The following is a 22,190-nucleotide window of genomic DNA, read 5'->3' as shown; positions in this document are numbered from 1 at the left end:
CTGATTTTTCTATTCTGAGTTCAATTTTCTCATGTTTTCTGTTCTACTGGTTACCAGAAGCTGTGACAATGGCCCACTCAAGCTAAAACTTTTTTTCCCCCCTACTCTGTACATGAAGCCTTCAATTACTGCCTGCTGAAGCAGACAGAATCCTATTAGTAAGAAAGACGATCACAAGATGCAGTGCCCTGCCCTAGCTGTATAAAAATAATTAGTCCAAAGTTGACAAATGTGTAATGAAGTCGCACAATCATTATATGTAAGAAATACGGGTTTGAATAAGCCTCCTAACATCAAATACCAAAGCATGATGATCTGGAGCACTGTTCTCCAAAAAATTTAAAATGATAAATCCTTATTACTTTGAGTTAATACAGAACATTTTAAACAGAGAATTGTAAGTTGTAAAAAAATTCCATTTTGTTGACTATAAAATTGTATTTTAAAGTTAAGCCCAACCTAACAATTAATACTGAGGAAAAAAATTACATGTGATTCAAGTTTAGGGAATATTCCAAAGCAATGTATTTTTCCCTATTATTTAAAAAAAAAATCAGCCAGCAATATTATAGTATTTTCCTTTAACAATCTGATGAGAAGATTTAAAAAAAAATGAGCTACCATCATAACTTAAGACTCTGTATTCTGTTCTAATCTTTAAACATGGTATAAAAAATGATTTTCCATACTATCTTGTTAATGACGCATTCTCTTTCTTTATACAGGAAAGCTAAATAAATCCCTAAGTGTACTTTCTTAAAGAAGACATGAAATATTCCAGTTATTCCAAAGCATTTTTCGTTTGTCTATTTGGTGGGGGTGGGATGGGTTGGGCCTTAATAGAAAACCAAATAGTAAAACAAATAAATCTTACCCCATTCTCTTTGATTCCTTATAAAACTGTTAACCCGGAGGAAAATCATCAAGAATACCTCTCCTTCATTTCTACATGAAAACAGTTATATATATCCCTATCAGTAAAACTGTTACATTATAGAATATTACCGCACAACTGGTGGAATTAAAGAAAGCTTAAATAAAGAATGTTTAAAGCAAAATCAGCTGTGTAGTTTGGTTATTTCTGAAATATCCAAATATGCTTTCTGTGTAAAAATTAACTGAGGTCCACATTTGTTTTTCAATGAAATGCTGTTCACAGAGCCTGCAGAGATCAAAACAGCAGATAAAAAAGCAGTGCTGCCCTCTAGTGGACAATCTCCAACCTGAGCAAGAACTCTGATTTCTAAATAGGTTCCACAAATCTTTAGTCCCCTTTGAGATTCCAAATTTGTTATACAGGAGAAAAGACCAAAGCCTGATATCTTTATACTAATGACTGCTTACAAAAAAATATTGTTTTAAGACAGCTGAAGTATGGTTACTGTAGTATCAGGGCTTAAAAATTAGGCCAAGACACTTGTTTTCTATTATGGTCCTTCAAAATTACTTGCTATTTAAATATTTTACAGTTACTAGGGAAAAAGAAATAAAACAACAAACAAAAACAATAACACAAAGGTTGAGCAACCCAAGAACAGAAGAAAGGGAAATATCAAAGACCCCACCAAGAAGTGACTACACCATTCATGTTTGTAACCCTAGCACTAAGAAAATCTGTCACAAGTCTTCAAAAAATATTGAATGAAGGACTTGCACAGCACAGACATCTTATGATGGAAATGGTAGTACATACCACTATTTCTCCTATTAATAACCATTAAACACATATGTCATAACAGTGATTTACTGGATGAGCTGAAGGCCTAGAAATGAAACATGTTGTTCTTTACATGTACTTCAATTGAATAAAAAGATTTTTGATTTTAAACCTAAAACAAACTGTCTTTAAATATGTTAGTAAATTAGAAAGTTGACTGCCGGGTTGCCATGGATACACTGTTCTACCCACAGCACCAGATTTCCCTAATACTTAAGGACCTAAGTAACAATAGTAAAACAACGTTCATTCTATTAAGACTGTAATTATTCACAAGCTGCAACGTATTCAAAATTTGCAAATTCGAAAAGTGACACAGTAAACAAGATCCAAACACAGATTAAGATACACGGGGCAGGGAAAGGACTGTAAGTATTGAATACAAGTTAATAATGAGAACTGTTTTGGGTCTTATTGAATAAGCTAAGAGCTAAAACAGAATCATGGCAGAGACAAGGCTTTTTGTTTTCACTCAAATTATCACATTTTTCCCCTCACAGGGTCAATTTGTTATTCATGAAAGGGCAAGATGAGTAGATAGTATGACAACTCTTTTTAACAACAACACTGTTATTGAATGTCAGAATTCCGGAAACTGGGTTAAAATGTGAAATGGTTGGGACTGCTGAAAGACAAACTTTTACTTGTAGTCTGAGACTGTTTCAAAGATAGACTGTATGTAATACACTAATATAATTAACAATATACTCTTGCTGGAGCACAATGGCATGGCTATAAGAAAAAATCGAGTCAAACATCTCATCTTTTAGCATCTCTTAATAACTAATCTGTAAAAAGGAAGTGCATAAACAGGAAAAATATACTTTAACATGTGTCATGTAGCTGTCATTAACTCTTGATAATACAAGGTAGCCTCAAACTGTAAACCCTGGAACATTATTGGCCTTATAACCGCTTGGACCACTGGCTAAAACGCAGATTCCTGGGCTTACCCCAGATGTACCAAATCTGAGTCCCCGGGTGTAGGTCCCAGGAATCTGAGTTTTACACAACCCTCCACAGAATTCTTTTGTACAGAAAAACCTTAAAGATTTTGGAGCTGCAGATTTTTAGCTTTCTGCTTTTTGCTCACAGTGTATTAGTACCTTTATGAGAGGACAAGCAATGTATGGTTTCTACATTGTTGAATACAAACCTCGGTCATAAACCCTTACCTGATTTCTTTTTCAGAGGAACATAAGAAATTTTTCCTGGCCCTGGATGTACCTAAGATTCCCATTACTAGTCTCTCTAATTCTCTTTCCCTAAACACACTAAATATTGACATCTACCCTTTGCAGTACATTCATATACTGGTTTACTACTGTTCACTATGCCCCTTGTATATGCTTTATTTATATATTAGCTTATTAGTACCGTCTTAATATGCTTTAATACTTCTACAACACATAGAATCTCACATGTTTAAATATCAATATCTAACACAGAACATGAAGATATTCAGCTCCATAGTTAATAAATGTTTTGATGACTTTTTAAATTCTCATTTCTGTATTACCCCTTATCATGTGGTAGCTGTAATATGGAAAATAGCAGGTTGCCATAATGACTGTAAGTCTGTAGATCTCAATGGGGATGGTTTTGTTCTCAAAGAGCAGCCTTTTTAATCACCAAGCAAATACCAGAGAAATGAAAGTAAAGTTGTCTTTCAGTAGTATACTGGTTGGCTTTCTGAGACTACTGATCATTTAGAAAATCAAAACTAAATGTCATGTAACCTAACAGTAGATATGCATTCTCACTGATCTTGAAAAGCAGTTAATTACATAAGAAATGCTCCTGGTTTTTAAAATGAATTCCATAAAACTTGTGCTCCTTTAACTGACTTTTTCTTAATGGAGGCCATTCTCTGTTGATATGTAGGAACCATTTTCTGCTATGTACTCAATTAAAACATCGCCTTTACACTATTATACACTTCTGCACATTAATGAAGATTCCCTTTTTCTTAGATAATTCTTATATTAACCATTTTTTAACTTGGCATTTAGTGTAAAAACTATTCAAATTTTAAGAGTAGTGGGAATAAATTATTCCAAAATTAAGGCAGTGGAAACTTTATTCATTGAATGGTCAGAAAGAATACTCTGATGCTTATTGAAAAGTCCTCTCAGAAATAAAACACCCTGAAATATTAAACAGAACATAGGCCAGCCAAGAATAATTTGTTGTACTGAAATTTGTAATATCTTAAAATACTAATATTCAAAATGCTTTTCACACTTGTTTTTTTTTTAAGTAATCTTAAATCAGTTACCATTAATAAATACAAGAATGGCTTTGGTCCTAGTCTTCATCAACTCAAAAAGCAACTGTCACAGAAGAATAAAGGAGTTACTCAAAAAACTTACAGGGATTTCAATTTTGTTATTGGCAATTAAATAACATATAAGTTTAGATATATAAACTCATTAATTCCAGAGGATAATATGATACTGAACACTACAGCTAACAACATGAATACAACTCAATAAAGTGGTAAACTGTTCATTTCTGTTATTATAATGTAAACAGTAATTACTATTTCATTTTAAATAACATTAAGAAGGGCACTGGTACAGATTTTACTAACAATTGTTCATTTTTGTTTTAATTGTTACCGAATATAAAAGAATGGCAAAAAAATGTTACATATGTAGGATGATAATTTTTAGTAATTTCTATATGAAATATACAAGTAACTCTAGGTGTTTATTACCTGGAAGCTTTCTGAAATTTAGAACATTAATATAGCCATACTTTAACTATGAGAGCAAATGCAAACATTTTCAATTATATATCATGAGACTTGTGAGGCAAATTAAAACAGCACAACTTAATCTTAATTGTAGATAGGCATGTTTTTCACTTTTGACTCCGTAGTAACTTGGGCTCCTCCCTTAAGTTACAGAGCCAAACACCAGGCTGCTGATCATACAGTTGGATTACAGAAGTGTCAAGACATTGCAGATGTGTATAAGGACCATAAACATTAAGTCTGAGGGCAATCTCTGCATTCCAAAGCCAAATATAAACAGTTCTTAGTTGTGTGTCTTCCCTGCATTAGTATAGATAATTGAGAATTGACTATAATTTAATCACTTGAACAGGCATTAAATTCCAAACCAACAAGACAAGTTACAGGCAATCACTCTAATAAAAATTACACAACTGTGCTAAGTGTCTTTCTTAGTCTATTTCCCAATAAGAAGGTAGATTTAATATTATTTGGCTTTGAGAAGGTAATTTAGCTGTTTTCTTCTAAGAAACAAGAATCTGGAAAGCTGCCACTGCTTTCAGAAACGTTAACCCACATATTAAAACAAAAAATAAATTAGAAGTTCCAACATAAACAAGGGCTACCATATGTCTTTCTGTACATCACAGAAGTACACGACTGAAGTATTGCTGGATACTAGATGTGTCAGGTAAAATTTCATATTGTATAAGCTAAAAGTTACAGTTGACATATGATATTTTGGTGTTTTAGAAATTTCAATAATTCAAAGTATCCATAAATAAAACAAAGAACTTCCGCTACAGAAAATCACCCAGGAAAGTAAAAAGAAGTATTTAAAGCAGAAAACAAAGCAGGAAAACTCAGAACGAAAATATTTTCATTGAAAAGCCTTCTGTTCACTTTTTCCCCTACTGAACAACATTAACTGATAAGTTGTAGTTGCATGGTGGTACCAGAATGATGACCTAATATCCATTTTATTATTTTATCATCACCCTATGTGAGATAGATAGGGCTTGTCAAAAATTAAGAAATGGAAGCATCAGACCTCTTAAATAACAGCTTAACTAAGGACCTTTCTCTAAAAACAAAACAAAATAAAAAAAATAGGGTAAATTTGTTTTTTGATTAGCACATGCAGTTTTCACTCTGTCACAATTAGTAGATGATTTTAGGCAACTTCAAATAATGGCAGATCAAGACTTGAACTCAGCTCTTCTGAGGCCAAGACCAATGTTCTTCCACAGATAAGACAGAATTTCAATACCCCTTCTTTTCCTTGACACCCCTCTCTAAACAGATGAAGATCTTAAAGTCCACAAGAAGTTATAACCTGTCTCAAATTACCAAGCCCAATAATAGCAGAGATAAATCCAAAACTCAGATCAACTGTAACACTCTTTATAAGAGGGTTCTCTTATCCTTGTATTAATTTGAAAACATTTTTTTTAAGATTTTATTTTTAAGTAATCTCTACACCCAATGTAGGGCTCAAACTTAAACAACCCTGAGCTCAAGAGTTGCATGCTCTACCAGCTGAGCCAGCCAGGCACCCATCCAAAAAAAAAAAAAAAAAAATTCAGAAAAATTTTTTAAGGTCTGAAGGCATTTTTAAAAATTTTAAATTTATTTTCCATATACATGGATAAAGGCAGAAGTATGCCATTGGCAGTGGAATGGCAGAGGAATTAAAGATGGAATTAATGAATTCCTTTAAGCTCACAGAGGACTAAGTAACAACTGCATGTTTGTTTAAGGGGATCATTTTTGTCTTCACTTTCATTTCAAGCTGCTGGCAAACATAAGATCACAAAGACGCAACCATATTAATCACATTTTCTGCTACCTTTAAGGACAAATGACTTGGATCTCATGCTTTAAATGCTCAGTGGTGAAGATATATCTGGTCTGAGAAACAGAAGCTGCATTTGGCCCCACACTGGTCTTCTAGTAGCTCCTTATTACTGGGAGCAGTCTCAAGGGACCACTGTAAAAAGGAACTCTGTATATGGTATTCAAACTTCCTCCATTTCAAGTAAAAAAGTCCAACTGCACTGCTTTATTATAGAACAGTTCTTCCTGGAAATCCACTGAATCTAGTGAAATAGGATAAATTTTCAACCATATCTCATAAAAGGTACCTTTACAAATCACCAAGCTATTATAAAATACAAGTACACTGTCTGTCCTTCAGGACAGTTCATCCCAGTGTACTAAGGATTACATGAAATAGGGAAGAGAGCCTTAACACAAACCAATCAATCAAATATCTCATCAAAAACAAAGGGAGGGGGGCAGATATAGGTTTCAGGGTTATTGTTTTCAAGGAAAACTGTGAAGTGAAGATTATATATTTATACATATCTATTATACATATATACACACAAGTTATCTCCACATCATGCGTTGGTGAACCTACCTGTGTATATTATCTTGGCCCGAAGGGACTACACCTACATTGGCTACATTTACAACCTTCTGAAGGATCACAGAGGGAGTGAAATTCTGTGGTGCAGCAATGATTACAGTAGAAGTTTCATTCATTCCTGTTAGCATTCCTGTAAGAGCAAAAGAAGGCTCCCTTTTACTAATTTCTTTATGAAAATTACATTAAAACAATTTCAAGTTCATAGCCAAAAATTAAAAACTTAAAAAAACCCTACTCCAGGATATAATTTTCAAGATAATTATCATAGAATTAAAATAATTGCAAATGTTATAAAAATGTTAAAATCCTTATTGTGTAGGAAAACACGTAAAGATGCAGTGGAATATAATTTTTAATAAATCCGATTTTCAATACTATAAGATAAAAATGTAGAATCACAAAGACTCTATTCAATCTCAGTCCCTTTAAAATATACTCAATTAATTTGGACGATGTCAACTATTTATGCTTTTATTTTTATTTTTTTAAAGATTTATTTATTTATTTGACAGAGAGAGAGAGAGAGAGAGAGAGGCAGGGAGAGGGAACACAAACAGGGGGAGTGGGAGAGGGAGAAGCAGGCTTCCCGCTGAGTGGGGAGGCCAATGTGGGGCTCAATCCCAGAACGCTGGGATCATGACCTGAGCCGAAGGCAGACACTTAACGGCTGAGCCACCCAGGCGCCCCTATGCTTTTATTTTTTAAGAATTTATTTTCCTCTCCTTTTCATTCAGAGATCTCCCTCACCAAATGCTGCCTAAGAACAAATCAAAGTGATTCTGGAATAACTAACAACATTGCCTGATGAATGGCCTCAACTGATGGATCAAAGTTATCTTAGCAATGGCTTAAAGTCACTGAACAGTTATGGGGTTCTAAAATACACGCACGTATCTAAGTAGCTATATTATATTTATACCTAAATATAATAGTATTTGCGTAGTGAACAGAACCTAGTGAGTAGAATAAAAACACCAACCGAAATTTCTGAAGCAAAACATTTGGAAACAAAGGGAAAAATGTGAATGGAAAACCTTTTATTCCAGAGACATTTAAAAGAAATATTTAAGAAAAAAAAAGTTAAGCAAAATCAGGAACAAAAACCATACGGTTAACATACGACATGTCATTAGTATCAGAATTTCATGTAAAGATGTTTAGTGAACAAATTCAATAACATGCCAAACACCTGGAACAAAAAATGAAATTTAGTACCGAGGTTAAAAAAACCCAAAATAATTATAATAAATGCCATCTACCTGGATCTGTGATGTAAGTCATTGACATCTAATGGTATCTAGTAAAAATGATTATCTTTTGAGACATTTGATATGTGCATAAAAGCTTACAAAATTTATGAAAATGGTAAAATTCGATTTTATGTTCAAAAGGCCCTGAACCTTCAGGGCTATGTACTTAATTTGGTTATTTATTGCAAATGCAACCTGAAATTTAAAAGAACCCCTATGATTAGCAGCATAGAGATTCGAAAGCCCAACACTGTAAAAAGACTTCCCTAGCTTTTAACAAAGAGCAGGTTTTACTAACCACTTTCAAACTCAGGGACACTATGTTCTGTCTTAGACTGTTTAACTTCAATATTAGGCAAAAGCTTTAAAAACTACACAAGCAGTCAGACACTGCTTTTAAGTAAAGCACAGTGGCTGCTGACATAACACTGCTGAGAGATGTGTGTACTCATTTAGGATTTAAACCTTCTCCATTAAGCTCTATTGAAGAGCAACTGCTGAATAAATGAATGCAACTATGTTTATGTTAAAAGCCTGTTTCCCGCAGCATGTAATTAAAGGAAATGTTGTACAAAGCCAGTACTTTTGTCAAGCTCCTGTAAATGGAAAGATGGATAGCACTCAGAGAAGTGAATGCATTGCTTCATATTTAACCTTAACACTCTTGTCATTAATGGTTTGTCTAACTTGGTCTATAAAAGACAAGGTACTGCTCCATTGAAGTAAAATTTAAAAAATCAACTAAACCATGCTTTTCAGAACAGAAGATTCATTATCGTCAGCTAATGTATTGGCATAAAGCAAAGTAACATCCTATCAAGTAAGGCACACATTCAATCTGCCTTCCCACCCCCCTTTATTTTTAACTCATGCTGTTTTATTGTTATAGGCAATTTGTACCACTCAGCATGACAGTGTAAACTGAATCAAGATTAATTTACATGCAAAAGAACACTTAGGAGAGCAGCATGGTAAGCAAATGTATTGTCTCGATTGCTGAGGTGGAAAAAGAACCTGGAAAGAAAAAAAGGTGCTCTAATTAAGGGGCATCAAATATGATTGCTTGTGGTAGTTAAGGGCCAGAAAATAGTAAATGTCTGACCATTTAAAGAATTAGCATCTTGCTAGCTAGGAAACCATAAGATGGATGCATAAATCATAATAAAATTAAGTAAACATTCTAGGTTTCTTAAACCAGAGATTTTTCTAAATGAAAATATATCAGGAATTCTCAAATTAACGAGAAAGAAAAATATGCCAAGGTATCATTAAAAGTTTCTCCCACAAAACAACAACAACAACAACAACAAAAAAAACAGACTTTAGATACCATATAGGCTGCTCACACATCATAAAGGTAAAGTTACCAGGAAAATACTTTGAAATTGTCAGACTATAGAATTTGTTGCTTCATTAGAATTTATCTAAATTTTGGAGAGGCAGGGGGACAGAGTACTTAATTTAGCCTATCAGCTGTACTTAACTGTTAAAACGTAAATCAAATAATATAAGAAAAAATTAAAAATTTTCTCTAAGTTAAAGATTTCTAATTTAACATAAGAAAATGAGTAATAGGAGGCAGTCTGGAATAAACAGTTGGCTTACATCTCTTATAATAATTAAAACTGCCTTAAGAAACCAAATTTTTTTTGAGAGGATCTCATGTTATTTACAGTACCAAAATCATTCCATAGCTAGATCATTAACTAATTCTGCAATGCTCAAAACTCAATGAAAAAAATTTGGCTTCTGGTTTAAAGGTCTTAATATGAATATTATAGGTAACTTCAGTATCTTGGAAAAAACCAGTCTTTCTTTTAGCACTTTGACCACCAACCTTATAAACATGCATGTTTAGCCATGGAATTCTAAATGCAGCATCCAAGAAAAAAATAAATAGATCAGGCTGCATAACAGAAATAAAACCCTTTTCATTTTAAAATAGGTTAATATGCACAACGTGTTAGATGCACTCTTATTTAATACTGTACAAACTTTTAATTATGTACATCTTTAGTGTAAAAATAGAACAATATTCCTCATCTTTATGATTTTTCCAGTTAAATCCTAATTAATGCATTTAATGCATTTCTTAAGCCTTAAAATACATGTCCTGTGACATGAGGTATTAAGTATCTAAGTTCATTTTATTTAAAGTAGAAAAATTATGTAATGTATGCATGCAATGACACACACAGGTGCTTTTTAAATTTATTGGTATTTTACCATCCAGAAGTTTGAACTGATAAAATCTGAGGAAACGGATGTTTAAGATTTTCAGTTAGTGAGTCCTTTCTAGGTATCATTTGTTGAAATAAGCTAAGTTCTTCCTAGAGTAGTAAAACAAATACATGTGTAAATTTCAGAATTGAGACCTCGATTACCAAACTAGCTGAAATCTATAACTAAAAAGATGCTATCGAAAAGACTCTTTAAAGCTGTGGTAAATTTGCCAGCATCAAGTCCCATATCAAAGAATGAATTCAGGAAGACAGAAAGAATGATACAGAAATGCCGAGAGACTTGCAAGGATTTACAAATACTTCATATAAACAAATTTTCAAATAGCTTTATTCAGAGTAGCCTTTCTGCTCTATTAAACATAGCAAACAGCTGCCAGATTTATTCAGACAAATAATCAACAACCATAGAAGTAAAATGGCAGAAGAAAAAGGAATTTTGGCAACAACTCCACAGAGGACCACAGCTGTTCTGCAAGCGTACCTCTCTCGTGCGCTCACGGTTCTGTATGGCTAGTCAGGGAAAAATCCCTCAGTCACAGCAGAGCACAAAACACTTAATCGAAATATCAAGTATTCTAAACCAAAGCTGAGGGACAGAAAAGGTATACGATAATCTGCTGCTTTAGATATACTCTAGCCGCACTTTTCAAAAAAAGACTATCCCCTTAACAATAAATGTGCCAAAGCCTTATTTGTCACTTATGTGCCACTCACCTGGGTTTGCTGAGCAGGTGTAAAGCAGAGAGGCAGGCTTTAGCCAGCAAAGGGTAAGAATAGCAAATGTAAGCATCAATTCGTCAATAGAAAAATGAAATCATAAAATCACAAAGATGATTTTCTTCTATAGCAATAGTCAACTTCCAAGAAAAGCAAATGCAAAGAGGGGTTTAGTCATTCTTTTTTATCACTTAAGAATAATGCAGAAAATAAAAGATTACTGTTAATTTACAGTCTTATATGAAATTTTCTTTGTGAGATTCTTCTACAACAGGTCTTTGGAACACTGGCTTATGGCAAAAAGAAAAAGAAAAAAGAAAAAAACCAGATCTTTGGCACTATAATGATGAAGTGCCAAGAAGCATGTGTTTCTCCTTAGGTATAGATATTCGTATGTGCCCAGTATTTTCTGGAGGCATGACAGATATGATTTAATGACCTCAAGAAGAAGGAATCTTTGTATGATAACCCCTCTTGAGAGAATATAGCTTACCTTCACTAAACTTTAAAAAACTGCTGACTACACCATTTAAATATGCCCTAGTTTTATATTATCTCTAATTCAACACATCAAGTCACAGTTATTTCCCCTTATTCATATAAGAAAATAAAATTCATTTTTATTAGCAGGGATGCTGGACTTCAGGGTAAGCACAACATATTAATACTTCCATTCTGCTGAAAATATTTTCTTTTTAGGTGCATATCTTAAAATATTTCAGTGCTGATACAGCCGGGCAACACAGCATTTCTTTACTATAGAATTAGGTCAAAAGAAAATGGAGGTATTTTGATGTTATAATTAGAACTTTATCTTGAAGGGTGAGGCACTCCAATGGGTACAGGGAGAAATATATTAGTAGGACATGAAAAACAGTTCTATAGTGAAAGAAAATACAGAGCCATAACATTCATAGTGGTAGAACTTTGATAAGTCTCAAACCCCTCACATTTTCACTAATACAAAACACGTGAGTACATCATTTGGTTGACAAACCCACAACTCCCAGAAGTGAAAAGTTAATCATGAATCAATTTATTAAAGACATATTAATCAATTTTCAAGTATGCCAGGAATGTAGACAAACATGTACTTTTAAGGTTATTTTATAGAAGTAAAGGATTAGCAAAAACTGGAAGATTATTCACAGACATCTTTTAATGGCTATGCATATATGGTAATTTATTTTAGAGATGAGAAAGAATGAGCACATATTATTTGGGATGTCAATTTCTAGTAAATTGTAGTAATCTCTCACCTTGCTCTTTCTTAAAATCCTTCTCTGACATGGCCACAGGTAAAAGCAGTTCTCCAACAGGTGGCTGAATATTAACATTGAAGCAGTCATCCTTGGTACTAAGAGAAAAACATATCAAAGCTGACTAAATGCTGCATAAACATTCTCTTTAATACTATGCAGTTAAATGTAATTAAAACATATGCCAGCATATACAGTATAAGATCTTCTTGGCTTAACTAGAACAGCTAAAAAGGCTTGAAAAATTTTTCAACACTATTTGCAGGGAAATACATCTGTTTCATCAATTGGAAAACTTTGTTTTTTTACAGAAATATGTAGTTATAGTAAATACACCATTTGATGTAGAACTTTTAAAAACAGGTAAGCATCAAGGTCACACATACCCATTACTACCAAAGGAATGCTTCATGCAGCTCATAAAGAAGTAATATTTTCTCTTTACTCTGTATGTTTTAAGTATAGAAAATGGAATGCTTTAGTCTTAAGTGGTTAAGATCTCTTTTTAAAAATAATTTTTAAGGGTGCCTGGGTGGTTCAGTTGGTTAAGCATCTGCCTTTGGCTCAGGTCATGATTCTAGCGTCCTGGGATCGAGCCCCAGATAAGGCTCTCTGCTCAGCGGGGAGTCTGCTTCTCCCTCTCCTGCTCCCCCTGCTTATGCTCTCTCTCTCTCTGTCAAATAAATAAAATCTTTAAAAAATTAGTTTTTAGTAAAAATAAATGTAAAAAATAAAATGGAGTGGCCGTACTGTGTTTAGATATGTGCTAATAAAGTAATACCTCATCTGCAAATCTGCTTTTTTAAAACAAAAACTGTCATTTTTTTAGTAGTGCTTTTCATTAACATTATTGATCAACATGTGGTAAAAGTTATTATTTGAAATGACAGGATATGAAGAATTTAGGAAAGGCAACTTTGTACCCATATCAGATACAATAATAGCACTGAGTGCATTTATTTTAATCTTAGGACAGACACTATTCTCTAAAAAATTATTAAAATTTCTTAAAAAAATTTTTGTTAGGTTACATATTTCAAGTTAGGTTGATAAGTGTATCAGTGAGGAATATGTTTGGCTGCAAATAAGCAGAAAATTCAACTAAGAATAGGCACTGATTGTTTAGTATACAACAAATCCTGGAGTTACCAAAGGCTGGTTCAATGGCTTAAAGATGCTGTTGAGGACCCAGGTTTCTCTAGCTTTCCACTCCACCATCCCTAGCGTGTTGGGTCTCATCCTCACAACCGCCAGATGGCTGCTGCATCTCTAGGTAGCACTTTTACATTCCGTTGAAGAAGAAATAGTGATAATGGAAGAGTAGTGAATAAGTGAGTCAACTACATCTACTCCTTTTTATCAGGAAAGATTCTGTCCCCAGAAGGACTTCTACTTCCACGTTAGAACTGCATTTCATGGCCAGTGGGAAGGTGGACAGGGAGATGGGGACTTTGGGTAAAAAAATAACAAACATGAGGTTAAGAAACACTTTTTATAAAAAGAAAAAAAGAAAATCCATGTTTATGCTATTATAGAATGTATTCTTATAAGCTGCTTTCTATTTTTTATGGAACAAGGCAAAGACCAGACTTAAAAAAAAAAAGAATGTTTTGAAATTATTCACATGTGGATTGTCTAAGGCAAACCAACAAATTCAATTTTTTATTAATTCAATATACATCTACTGAATACAAACTAGATCCCATGTACTGTGCAAATACCTGGGACCGATTTTTATAAAGAGAAGTGAGACTGACCTTAAAAACTTACAAGTCAGTGAGAGAGGAAGAGTTCAATTACATTAATAAAATGGTAAAAGCTACATTAGAATGATACGTGGAGTATTATAGTCCACAGAAGAGGGACTGATTAATTCTGCAGGAGTGAGGTAAAGATACATTACCAACAGGAGAGAGAGGGGCATTCTAGGTATTCTAGAACTCTGTTTTGGGAATGATGAGCAGTGCAGTATGTCAACAGATGAGGCTGGGGCGTACTGTAAAGAATACCTTCTACATTCATGACCATTCACCCCTCTTCTCCCAGGACAGTCCCAGTTTGTGGCTGCTGTCCTGAAATCCTGTTCAGTTAATGTCTCCCTTCACTCTCTAAACTGTCCTGATTTGTATGACAAAGTGTATGATTACTTCATGCATGTAACTAAGACAAAGGTGTTTCAATGTTTCTTGAACAAACAAGGAAAACTACCGGAGATTTTCACAGGGGAAAAGAAATGATCCCATTGTATTTCAGAAACTCTGGTGGCAGCATGTAAGATGTAATAGAGGAGAAACCCAAGGCAGGAGGCTAGTTAGGAATCTAATTTAAGTCTGGGCAAGGGTTTTTACATAGTGTGTTTTACTTTAGTAATTTCTAACAATCAATGATCCTAAGAGGTAGCTTCTGTTACCTCCCTACTTATTGATGAAAATTAAACACCACATCCAAGGTCACACAGCTAGCAAGTGGCAGTACTGGGATCTGAACTCAGGTCTATCCTACTCCAAAGTCTGCTATATGATGCTGCTTTAGATATATTTTTTGATTCTGCCTTATAGGGCTGCACTCCTGGGGCAGGTAGCACCGAGAACAGCGGAGATGGGGGTATTTTAGAACTAAAAGGGAAAGATACGATGATGGATGGAAGGGACTTTGAAACTTCTAATGTGAAAAACAGGGAAAATGACACTAGTGAAAAAGTAGAGTTTTGGGGATTAAACAAAACGATTTGGCTTTAATCATGTTATATTTTGAGTATCACTGAATTATCCAGGAAGAGAAATTTAGCAGATAATTGGTAATACAAATCAAGAATCAGAAAAGAGGTCAGGGCAGTATATATGAGTTTGGAAGTAATCAGAACGGTAAAGGGAAGAGCTGAAGCCTTAAAAAGAGGTAAGATCACAGAGGAAAAGAGGATACGCCAAGAGAAAGGATAGGGTGGAATCCTGGGGAGGACCTACATTTAAGTAGAAATGGAAGAACTGCAACTTGCAGAAGAAACCGGCAAACAGTGGTCAGGGAGAAAATGTGTGTGTCAAATAATGCAAAGAGGAATAAAAAGCAGCAAGTGTGACTGCGGACCTAAGCAAGGCAATTCAGATGGAAGGAAGAATGCAGAATGCCATGAGTTGAACAGTGACTGAGAAGACTGAAAGATGGGAAAGCACTGACGCTTCATGAGGATGCAGAGGCAAAAGAATGCTTAATGAAACCTGAGCATGTTCATGGGCTGAGGGGAAAGAGCCAATGGAGAGGAAGAAACTAAGGAATACCTGATAGGGCGAGGCCTTAGAGGAGGTAAATGAGCACGGGATTAATAACCAGTTAGCCAGCAGGATGCGTCTTCCCAAAGCAGCAGAGAAGTGGTTAAGACTGCGAGAAGCATTGAGGGTAAGGCTCTTGAAGGATGAGACTACACCTGATATAGTGGAAGGCTAAGTCATATTAGAAGAAATATGTAAAGACTGATGGAGTAAATGGATAAGTGTGTGTGTCTATATACACATACACACATGCACACACATATAATTTATATATATACAATTTATGTGTAATATATATAAATATATATGAGCTATGTGGCATATATAATATATATGCCATATATATATATATGCCATATATATAAAATATATTATACATGTAGGGAGGGCATGGTAGAGGAGTATAATTAAAACAGGACTACTGGGTGAAATTATATTTATTATACTATCATTACTTGTATTTTCTTTTTAATTACAGATGAAATGAATCCTTCCCAACAGTCCTGAAGGATACGATCTGTGCCACTGATTAAAGGTAGCTGTATAAGGGTGCGTGGGTGGCTCAATCAGTCAAGCGTCTGCCTTCAGCTTAGGTCATGATCCCAGGGTCCACTGGGCTCCCTACTCAGCAAGGAATCTGCTTCCCCCTCTTCCTCTGCCTCCTCCCCGCAACCCTGCTCATGATCTCTCAATTTCTGTCTCTCTCAAATAAATAAATACAAGCTTAAAAAACAAAACAAAACAAAACAAAAAAACAAAGGTAGCTGTACAGCTCTGACTCCCAGGGAGAAGGGTGGGAGAGCAGCGAAGAAGGGAAAGACTTGCCTTCCAAAGCATATATGAAAATGTAGGTGGGTAAGCAGCAGGTTTAAGTTTGGGGGGAAAAGTGATCCTGAAATTTCCCCACTAGCAATCTGCAATCAAGTACTCAACTTGACTGGGTACGTTTTGCTTTTGTTGCTTTTGGCTAATGATATTTTATTTTCTGTAGCTGGTAAAATGGTTAACGTTATGTATGAAAAACTAAGGACAGAAGTTCATCCAAAATAGGTCTTATGAAGGCAAATGTAAATAAAATTCGAACACTGTTGTGGCAAATATCACTTGCTGCTTATTCAGTATCTATTTTTTTTCTTCTTTCCTGACATAATCCTGACTTTATTCAGGTAAACAATGTGCCCAACTGAAACACTGTATCTCTCAGCCTCTCTTGTGGCTCTGAGTGTCTGAGTGATCAAGTAACCCAGTTACAACCAATGAAACATAAACAGAAGTCCACCGGGGGTTTCTGGGAAAGTCTGGCTTTTCCAACAGACATGGCTCTTCTCTCCATGTCACTTTGTTTTCTCCTTTTTTTTTTTAAATCTGGAAGGCAGATAGAAGCCTGAAAGTAGAGCAGCCATATTGTGACCATGAGGACAGGCAGACACATGCTAATGAAATTAGCACATGAAAACAAACAAACAAACAAACAAACAAACAAACAAACAAACAAACACCTGCTGGAAAGACCCAGAAGACACTGTGGAGCTACTTCAGCATCTCTTAACTGCTGACCTCTGTTCTTGTACTAGCAGAATAATAAACCTCATTTGGTTAAGAAACCCCCATTTGGGCTTCTGTTACACACAAGTGAATGCAAAATCTAACTAATGTAACTAGCATTTAACATACTTCATAAGCCAGTTTTAGCTTCTAAGCAAGGTCTGGCTTAGAATGGAGTAAGGTGGAATATTCCCTCTTTATTTTGGGGAAACTTTACTTTCATTTATATTTTTATTAGTGTTCATTTATATTACTATTCTAGGATGTCCGCCATAGTTTTCTATGTGCCTCCTTTTCTACCATTTTGCCCTTTTTTGTTGGTTTCTTCTCTCTCCTTACAGCTTTCCTTCTCTTTCCCCCTCACCTCTTTTTCTTCTCATCTCCCTTTGGTTGAATGTGGGGCTAAACATAGATATCTTGGCAGGGATAGAGAATGGTGAAAATGAGTAATGATACATGTTCATGTACTGGAATTAATAGATCAACAAAGTACTATTATTAGGCAGCTCTAAAAAGCCTAGTTACATGCGATCAAATGGCATGATAGTTTAATGTAATACAAGATTCTACCTGTTATATTTAACTGTAATGCACATACTTGTACTACGTACAATTTCATCTCACAAACTCCTGCAATCCAATTTGGTAAAATTTCTAGGTAAGAGAAAATGGGCAAGGAGTCTAACCTTTGTGAAACTCAAGTTTCCTTATCTATGAAGTTAAGAAAAATGGCACTTACCTTGCAGGCTACTTCTAATGATTAAATGAAACAACATAGCCAATATGGTGCTTAATCCCATAACAGATACTCAAAACCTACATTTATAATAGGGTTGTATCATAATTTATTTCAGCATTTCCCTATTGAGTCTCATTTGCAATCTTCCCTACTGTAAATAATGCTTACTTGATACCCTGACTAGATCTATTTTCTTCTGCACAAGCACCAATATTTCCCTAGGCCTGATACCCTGAAGAGGACACTGTTAAGTAGAAGAGTATGAACATTTAGCATTTTGGTAGGGCCAAACTGCCCTTTAATTGGTGTCAATTAAAGTCCCATGGACAGTATACCACAATACATGTCCCTACCTTATCAATGCCAGATACTAAACTTATTTAAAAATTTTGCCAATCTGGTGAAATGTTTTAATTTTGATTTCTCTGCTACCAGTGATGTTAAACATCTCATGTTTATTGGCCATTTGCATTTCTTTTCTTGTAAACTGCCTAACCTTAGCCTTTCTCTACCTTTCTACTGAATTCCTTTATACTGATTGTGTTACCTTACACATTATTAAACTTTTGTCTGCTACATATGCTGCAATACTTTCTCACCATCTCTCACCTGTTATGGTATCTACTTTTTCTTCTTTGTAGAGATGTTTAAAATTTTTAATAGTTACACATAATCATTTTTCTCTTTATCTTTCCGAGTACTGTATTTTACTTAAGATGTCTGCCCCCAAAGAGTATGAAAACATTTGTGTATATTACATTTAAATACATTTGTAATTTTTTATGATTTATGACATTTTCTTTTCCAGATTAATTAAAAAAAATTTGTCAAGTTCCCTGAAAAGCCCTACTGGAATTTTGCCTATAATCACACTAAAGTTGACGATTAATTGGAAGTGAAAGTACTGTCTCCCACTTAAGAACATAGTATATGTATTATTTTACTTATATCTTCTTTTCATGCCCTTCAGGAAAGTTTCAGGTATTTTTTTTTTTTTTTTAATTCCTATGTGGGTACTTCCTGTTAATTTATTCCTTTTGCTATTCTTAGAAATAGAATAATTTTGGGGCGCCTGGGTGGCACAGCGGTTGAGCGTCTGCCTTCGGCTCAGGGCGTGATCCCGGCGTTATGGGATCGAGCCCTACCTACATCAGGCTCCTCCGCTGTGAGCCTGCTTCTTCCTCTCCCACTCCCCCTGCTTGTGTTCCCTCTCGCTGGCTGTCTCTATCTCTGTCAAATAAATAAGTAAAATCTTTAAAAAAAAAAAAGGAAATAGAATAATTTTATTTGTAATGTTTTAAAATTGGTCATTCCTGTTATATAGAAATGTTAATGATTTCCATTTAATGATTTCTAAACTCATTAATTAGAATTTCTGTTGATTCTAAGACTTTCTAGGTTGATAATTATAGGGGATAAAAATGATAATTCAGTCTCTTCCTTTCTAGGATTTCTACCTCTGTTTTTACTTGTTCTATATTAGCTAGAACTTCCATATAATGTGAACTAGTATTGAAAATGGGTAACCTTCTTTTGCTTTTCTGACTTAAAAGAGAATGCTTCTGCTATTTCATGTGGTAATAGGTAACTTGTAAGGCCCAGAAGTTGTTTGAATTTACAACACCAAGTGGTATGTACACTCGTGTGCTATCCTTTCAGGTTTTAAAATCGGGGTGGGGGTGCCTGGGTGGCTCAGTTGGTTAAGAGTCTGCCCTCGGCTCCAGTCATGATCTCCAGGTCCTGGGATTGAGCCCCACGTGGGGCTCCCTGCTTAGTGGGAAGTCTGCTTCTCCCTCTCCCTGCCCCCCAGCCCCGCTTGTGCTAGCTCTCTCTCTCAAATAATAAACAAAATCTTTAAATTAACATAAAATTGGGATGATACTGAACTTTATAGAATGACATGGATACTTTCCTTATTTTTCTCTGATCTAGAAAAGTTTAAACAATACAGAGATTATCTCTTTTCTGAGGTTCTGGAACAATTTAATCAATTTTATTCCTAACATGTTTTTTCCAGGAAACCACTCATTTCATCTAAATACTCTAATTCATTGTATAGAAAATAATTCTATAGAATAACAGAGTATAATATTATTTTGTAATTCATAAGATCTTGTTTTTTACCACCTTCCTCTTTTCTAATCTTTCTTATGTCTTTTTTTTTAAATCTCTAATCATATTAGCCTGAAGTTTTTCTAATTTTTTTTGTACATTCCATCCTTTTAAAAAAATATGTATTTTTTTGTAGTCAGGAAAAAAAGGAATTCTTTGCAAATACACATATCTTAGATCAAGCCAGGTAAGTGAATTATTGAAATTTTGTGAAGTTATGTGTATATCTATATTTACCTGAATGTTTATCTAAATAAATATCTACCTTCCTCTTTGATTTGTTAACAAATGGCTTTGTCAATTTCTCCAGAGTTTCATTACTTTTTGCTTTATGTATTACAAAGCTATGTTACTGAAAAGTTTGTAATTTATATTCTTGTAGAGGACTGCAACAAACAGGACATTTTCTTAATATGAAGTGCTTTTAAAATTTTTTTAGTGTTAGTATTGTCCCATTTTCTTTTTTATCACCTTTCTGATAACAAACATACACACATACTTATATATTTTATTTTGTTACCCTCAATTTTTCTTTCATTCCTCTTTTTTAAAAAAGATTTTATGTATGTATGTATGTATTTAAAGGAGGGGGTGGGCAGAGGGAGAGGGAGACAGAGAATCCATGCTGAGTGTGGAGCCCAATGCAGGCCTCGATCTCAAGACCCTGATTTGAGATGAAACTGAGTCGGACGCTTAACCAACTGAGCCACCCAGGCGCCCCTCTGTCATTCTCTTTTAAGGTGGGGTTCTTACAAACAGCATATGTTCAATTTTGTTTTTACATATTTAATGTAATTAGAATTTACCCTACTGATACGAATCATGATTTCTAGTATGTGTGGCCCCTTCCAGCCACATTTTGTGTTCTATTTACCATGTTTGTTTCTTCTCCTTTGTTAAACTGATTAAGTTTTAATCACTCCTTTTCTTCTTACCTCTAGTCATTTGGGGTTATTATATCTCATATTCCCATTATTTTAGAGGGTAGCTTTATTTTTTAAATCATTATATTTAAGCTTCTTTTTGCCATCAATCAATCCTTTTGCCAAACACCATCATTCCTTCTCAAACTTGTCTATGTTGGGATTTTGGTTCCAGTTTATTATTAAAATTTATTTTCTACATTTTGTGTGAATGATTATTTTACACACTGATAGGTTTTACAGGTAGAATTCTTTGTCTATTACTTCTTTTTGGACTCTGGGCTTTTCTCTGTTTCACATTAAACAAAGGATTTACCACAGTATATATTTGAGTAATCCTTTCAAAGAAGGGGTCTGTGGGTGGTAAACTGACAGAATCTGCTTGTCTGAAAAATGCCTATTTGGTTTCCTTAAAATTTTAAAGGTCATGTTCTTTGCCTTCTGGCTACCAGAAATGATGACAATATTGATGAGAAATCTAATTCTGTTCACATTCTTGTTCTTTTTCAGGTAAGTTGCTTTTTCCCCCCACTCTGTAAGCTACTACTGGGGTTTGCTCCTTATCAAAAATTTCCACCAGAATATGGTCTTTCTGATTGTCAATCACATTCATCCTACTTGACCTCTGATGGGTCCTTTCAATCTAAAGGCTTGTGCATTTCTTTTGCTTGGGAAATTTTTTCTCCTATATTTTATTATTTCTTCCCTCCATTATTTCTTCTCTTTCCTTCTAGATTTATTAGACAAATTAATTCTTTTAACCTTTCTTGCACGGTTTCCATTTCTTTTTTCTCTCTATTCCAGTTGATTTCACTGACTTGCTCTTCCAGAACACTAAATCAGTACTCAGCTGTGTGCTATTATGCACTTACTGAATTTCTTTTGGCACTATGTTTCCAAATTTCTAAGAATACATTTAAAATTTTCTAATTGCTCCTTTTTCAAAACAAGCAATATGTTCTTGCTTTGTAGATGTAGTGTTCTCTTAGATTAGTTATAATTTTTAAAGCTATCTCTTCTCTTTCTCAAATTGTCTAATCCCTTCATGGTGAGTCTTTGTAATGACCGTGAGCCTTCCCTTTCAAACTGATACTTCCCCTCAAAAGTCTGGTTCTCCTAAGCTGTGCATTTATATTCATAATGAAGGACTGGCTTAATTAACACACACAGCAAGTCTGCTATCTATTAGTTTTATTTATTTTAAAGATTTTATTTATCTGAGAGAGAGAGAGAGACAACACGAATGGGGGT

General features: G+C 34.5%; 1 protein-coding gene across 5 annotated transcripts in view; it reads right to left on the bottom strand.

Annotated features, from left to right (window-relative positions):
• AP3B1 (adaptor related protein complex 3 subunit beta 1) overlaps positions 1-22,190 on the bottom strand; it is a 248,717-nt gene that overhangs the window by 5,164 nt on the left and 221,363 nt on the right. For all 5 annotated transcript variants that reach the window (XM_045796415.2, XM_045796418.2, XM_045796416.2 and 2 more), the window contains exons 25-26: positions 12,355-12,452; positions 6,877-7,015 (exon numbers count right to left, since the gene is read on the bottom strand). In XM_045796415.2, the coding sequence (XP_045652371.1) occupies positions 6,877-7,015; positions 12,355-12,452 (237 nt within the window). The remainder of the gene's footprint in view (positions 1-6,876; positions 7,016-12,354; positions 12,453-22,190) is intronic.

Source organism: Ursus americanus, chromosome 5 (genome assembly GCF_024610735.1).
Source record: "Ursus americanus isolate L20-20 chromosome 5, mUrsAme1.1.p, whole genome shotgun sequence".
Taxonomy (NCBI): domain Eukaryota; kingdom Metazoa; phylum Chordata; class Mammalia; order Carnivora; family Ursidae; genus Ursus; species Ursus americanus.
Note: the sequence above shows the minus strand (reverse complement) of the source record. Positions and strands in the feature narration are given on the sequence as shown.